The sequence below is a fragment of the Theobroma umbraticum genome, unplaced genomic scaffold, assembly GCF_002168275.2.
Source record: "Theobroma umbraticum cultivar Fairchild unplaced genomic scaffold, ASM216827v3 scaffold_89.0, whole genome shotgun sequence".
NCBI lineage: Eukaryota > Viridiplantae > Streptophyta > Magnoliopsida > Malvales > Malvaceae > Theobroma > Theobroma umbraticum.
The window spans coordinates 782,504-785,487 of NW_018397271.1; the positions used below are offsets into that span (position 1 = coordinate 782,504).

At 35.6% G+C, this 2,984-nt stretch overlaps 1 protein-coding gene across 1 annotated transcript; it reads right to left on the reverse strand.

Annotated features, from left to right (window-relative positions):
• Positions 1-987: 987 nt before the first annotated feature.
• LOC110426577 (uncharacterized) lies at positions 988-1,515 on the reverse strand. The gene is made up of 2 exons (XM_021441819.1): positions 1,247-1,515; positions 988-1,153 (listed from the first exon to the last, which is right to left on the reverse strand). Exons 1-2 carry the CDS (start codon positions 1,513-1,515, stop codon positions 988-990), a joined length of 435 nt encoding a protein of 144 aa, XP_021297494.1.
• Positions 1,516-2,984: the final 1,469 nt, after the last annotated feature.

The window sequence follows — 2,984 nt, forward strand, 5'->3', positions numbered from 1 at the left end:
GGCATGTCACCCCACTGGGGCATGGCTTGTCACCACACTGGGGCATGGCTTGTCATCGTACTAGGGTTAGGCGTGTCACCACAATGGGGCATGGCATGTCACCGCATTGGGGCATGGCTTATCACCACATGGGCATGGCTTGTCACCCCATTGGGGCATGGCATGTCACTGCACTAGGCATGCATATCACCCTGACTAACATAACAACTCAGCGTGTGACCTGATAACTCTCATTTCATTCAGCGTAACCCGATAAATTTGGTAGCAATCACCGTGTCATGCCATATATCTAGTAGCACTCAGAGTGTGACCCCATAAACCAAAATCTTTTGACCGTTACAAGGACTTCTAACGTCTCTTGACATTTACAAATGCATACATAGTCGTTAATTTAATTTTAACTATAAAACCACAATCAAATTCTGCCTAATTTAAATTATGTAGTCATTTGATATTATTTTATTTTAATGTAATACAAGTTATTAATATAAAATTGACTTCATACATGAAATTGTTACAAATTTGATTTTTACAGAAAGATAAATCAAACTTAATTTTTACCTAAATGTAAAATTAATTTAATTTAAATAGTCTAAAATCAAATAATCGAGTAAGAAACACAATTCTGAATGAATGTAAGTAACTGCAAGATGAAATTTTGAGAAAGGTATTGCACATAGCTCACAGATTTAGTTACGCCGACAACTTATCTTCTTCCAAAAGACACCCAACGTTTTCAAACTTTATCCTTCGCATTGGACAGTTGTTGCGTGTGTAATCGGTTTGCTTGCAAGTTGAACATGCTTTCAGTCGTCGCACTCGTGGAGGTGCCAATTGAGTTGGAGCTGGTGCCGGTGTTGTGAATGGAACTATAAATGAGGATGGGTAATTTTATCTATTATGCCCGTACCTATTGCATTGTGAACATCTCCGTGCTCGACTGCCTTCACCAGCTGATGGAATCTTTCTTCTCCTAGGTCTTCCCGCTTAGCATCGCCAAGCTGGTGGCAACACCACAATTTGTTTCATATGAAGGGGGATGTCCCACTCACTAGGATGGCCTATCGGGGGAATGGACCCTGCATAACCCTCAACCAAAATGATTGTCTTGTAATAGTCAGCGCAGAATTCAACGGCTTCATGTTTGCATTTACTGAAAAATACAACAAACTCAATATTCAAGCATAATGTAAATGCTATGTCAATTAGGTTCAAATAACAAAAAAGAGCAAAAAGATATTCTGACCTTATTGCTGCAATGGCATGGCTGCATGGAAGCAAATTTGTTTGGAACTCACAACATGAACACGTATTCTTCGACAGGTTTACAAGTCCGTCCATCTTCCTGTCTTTAACTTCGAACTCCACTCGGTTGATAGGTTTAACTACAAAGCAATGTGCATCATTGATTAATGCATGTAACTCAATCTTGTCCATTTTTGAGTTTACCCTAACAACTTCTTCAACCAGCTTCTTCAAGCCCTCAAACGACAAATCACCCCTAACCCCTCGCATTCGTGAGTCACCACCCTTGTAAATGCCATCAACCCATTGACCACCATGTCTTATCACAAGTCACATAATTGGAACCCCACTGTAATTTTGAAAACATCAAATTTGTCAATCATTTTACACATTACATGCCGTGTTTTATAATTTGTTTGTCATGTTGTTACACGTTATTTTTCAACTATGTTACACGCCACGCTGAAAAATGTTACACGCAAGTTCAAAAATTGTTACACGCCATGTTCACTACGTGTTACATGCCCTGTGCTAACACATGTTATTTCAATATATTTTTAACACGCCATCTGCTTTATGGATGCATGGCGTGTAACAACTCTAGGCAGTGTTTGTAATCCATGTTCTTATTTACACAACAAGTTTCAAAAATTTATCTATTGCAATAATAAACCCAATAACATACCTTGATGTCATCTCTACAGAGAGACCATGGTCTGTTTATCGACGACAATATGGCTAGATGCCAAAAGATAGACCACAGCACGATGACAATAGTGCTCAACAGAGAGTTGACAAAGCTCATATAGTTCAGAGAGTTAAGCAACCTGATGACAATGGTGCTTAACAGAGAGTTATTAGAGTTGATACAGTTCAGAGAGTTGAGAGAGAAAGATGAGCAACCTTAAAGAGTTGAGTATTTATTTCTATTTTCTCTTTGACGGGAGGGAGATATCGGGAACTTTTTCCCATTATGTTTTTAAGGGCATTTTGGTCTACTCATACTTCTTAGTGGCTAAAAACAGATAAGTTTATGTGGCATGTTATTTTTGAAATCACCTTATGCCGAGGCCTTTTTCTCACAATTTCCTCTTATTATTTTAATTTACATTTGCTTTCAAGATTCTCCTTTCTTCTATCTTCAAGGTTCGTTTTTGTTTTGTTTTTTCTTTCACTTTCTGTTATCTCTTAACTTGAAGTAATGTTGGTAGAAAATTCTAGAAGACACTTATAAAAAGCACATATATCATCAATTGATTTTATTATCCTTTATCCATCCATTTTTATTTGGTTCAGGTTATTAAATTTCTATTTGCTCTTTTCTTATTTTACTCTTACTGTGTAGTTGTTGTTGTTGTTTTTTTTATAATTTCTAACTGTTCATAATAATTCCAATAATTAATTTTGATATTTTTATTTTTCAATTTTATTCGTACAAATGTTATTGGATCATATTGCTTTGGTTAATTGTTCCATGAGATGTTTTTTATAGATCATTTTATAGAACATTCTATTAACTTTAAATCAACAACAAACCAGACTATAATTGCTAATTGTAAAAGGCTCTTGGCTTAACACTTAGCAACATAAGAGAGATTTATGTGAAAGGTCAAGCAATATTAACTGTAAACACTTTATATATGCTATGCATATCAATCATATCTAAAAAATAAAAATAAAAAAAATCCAAATTGGGAGCATATATATGAGCAGAAAAAAATAATAATTATCTTTAGTAA

What these genes read in the sequence shown, in the direction of transcription:
- LOC110426577 (XM_021441819.1), bottom strand. Translation starts at nt 1,515, where the DNA reads ATGCGAGGGGTTAGGGGTGATTTGTCGTTTGAGGGCTTGAAGAAGCTG. An exon ending in CATGCCATTGCAGCAATAAG is followed by an intron (nt 1,154 to 1,246) that starts GTCAGAATATCT and finishes TGTATTTTTCAG; the next exon opens with TAAATGCAAACATGAAGCCG.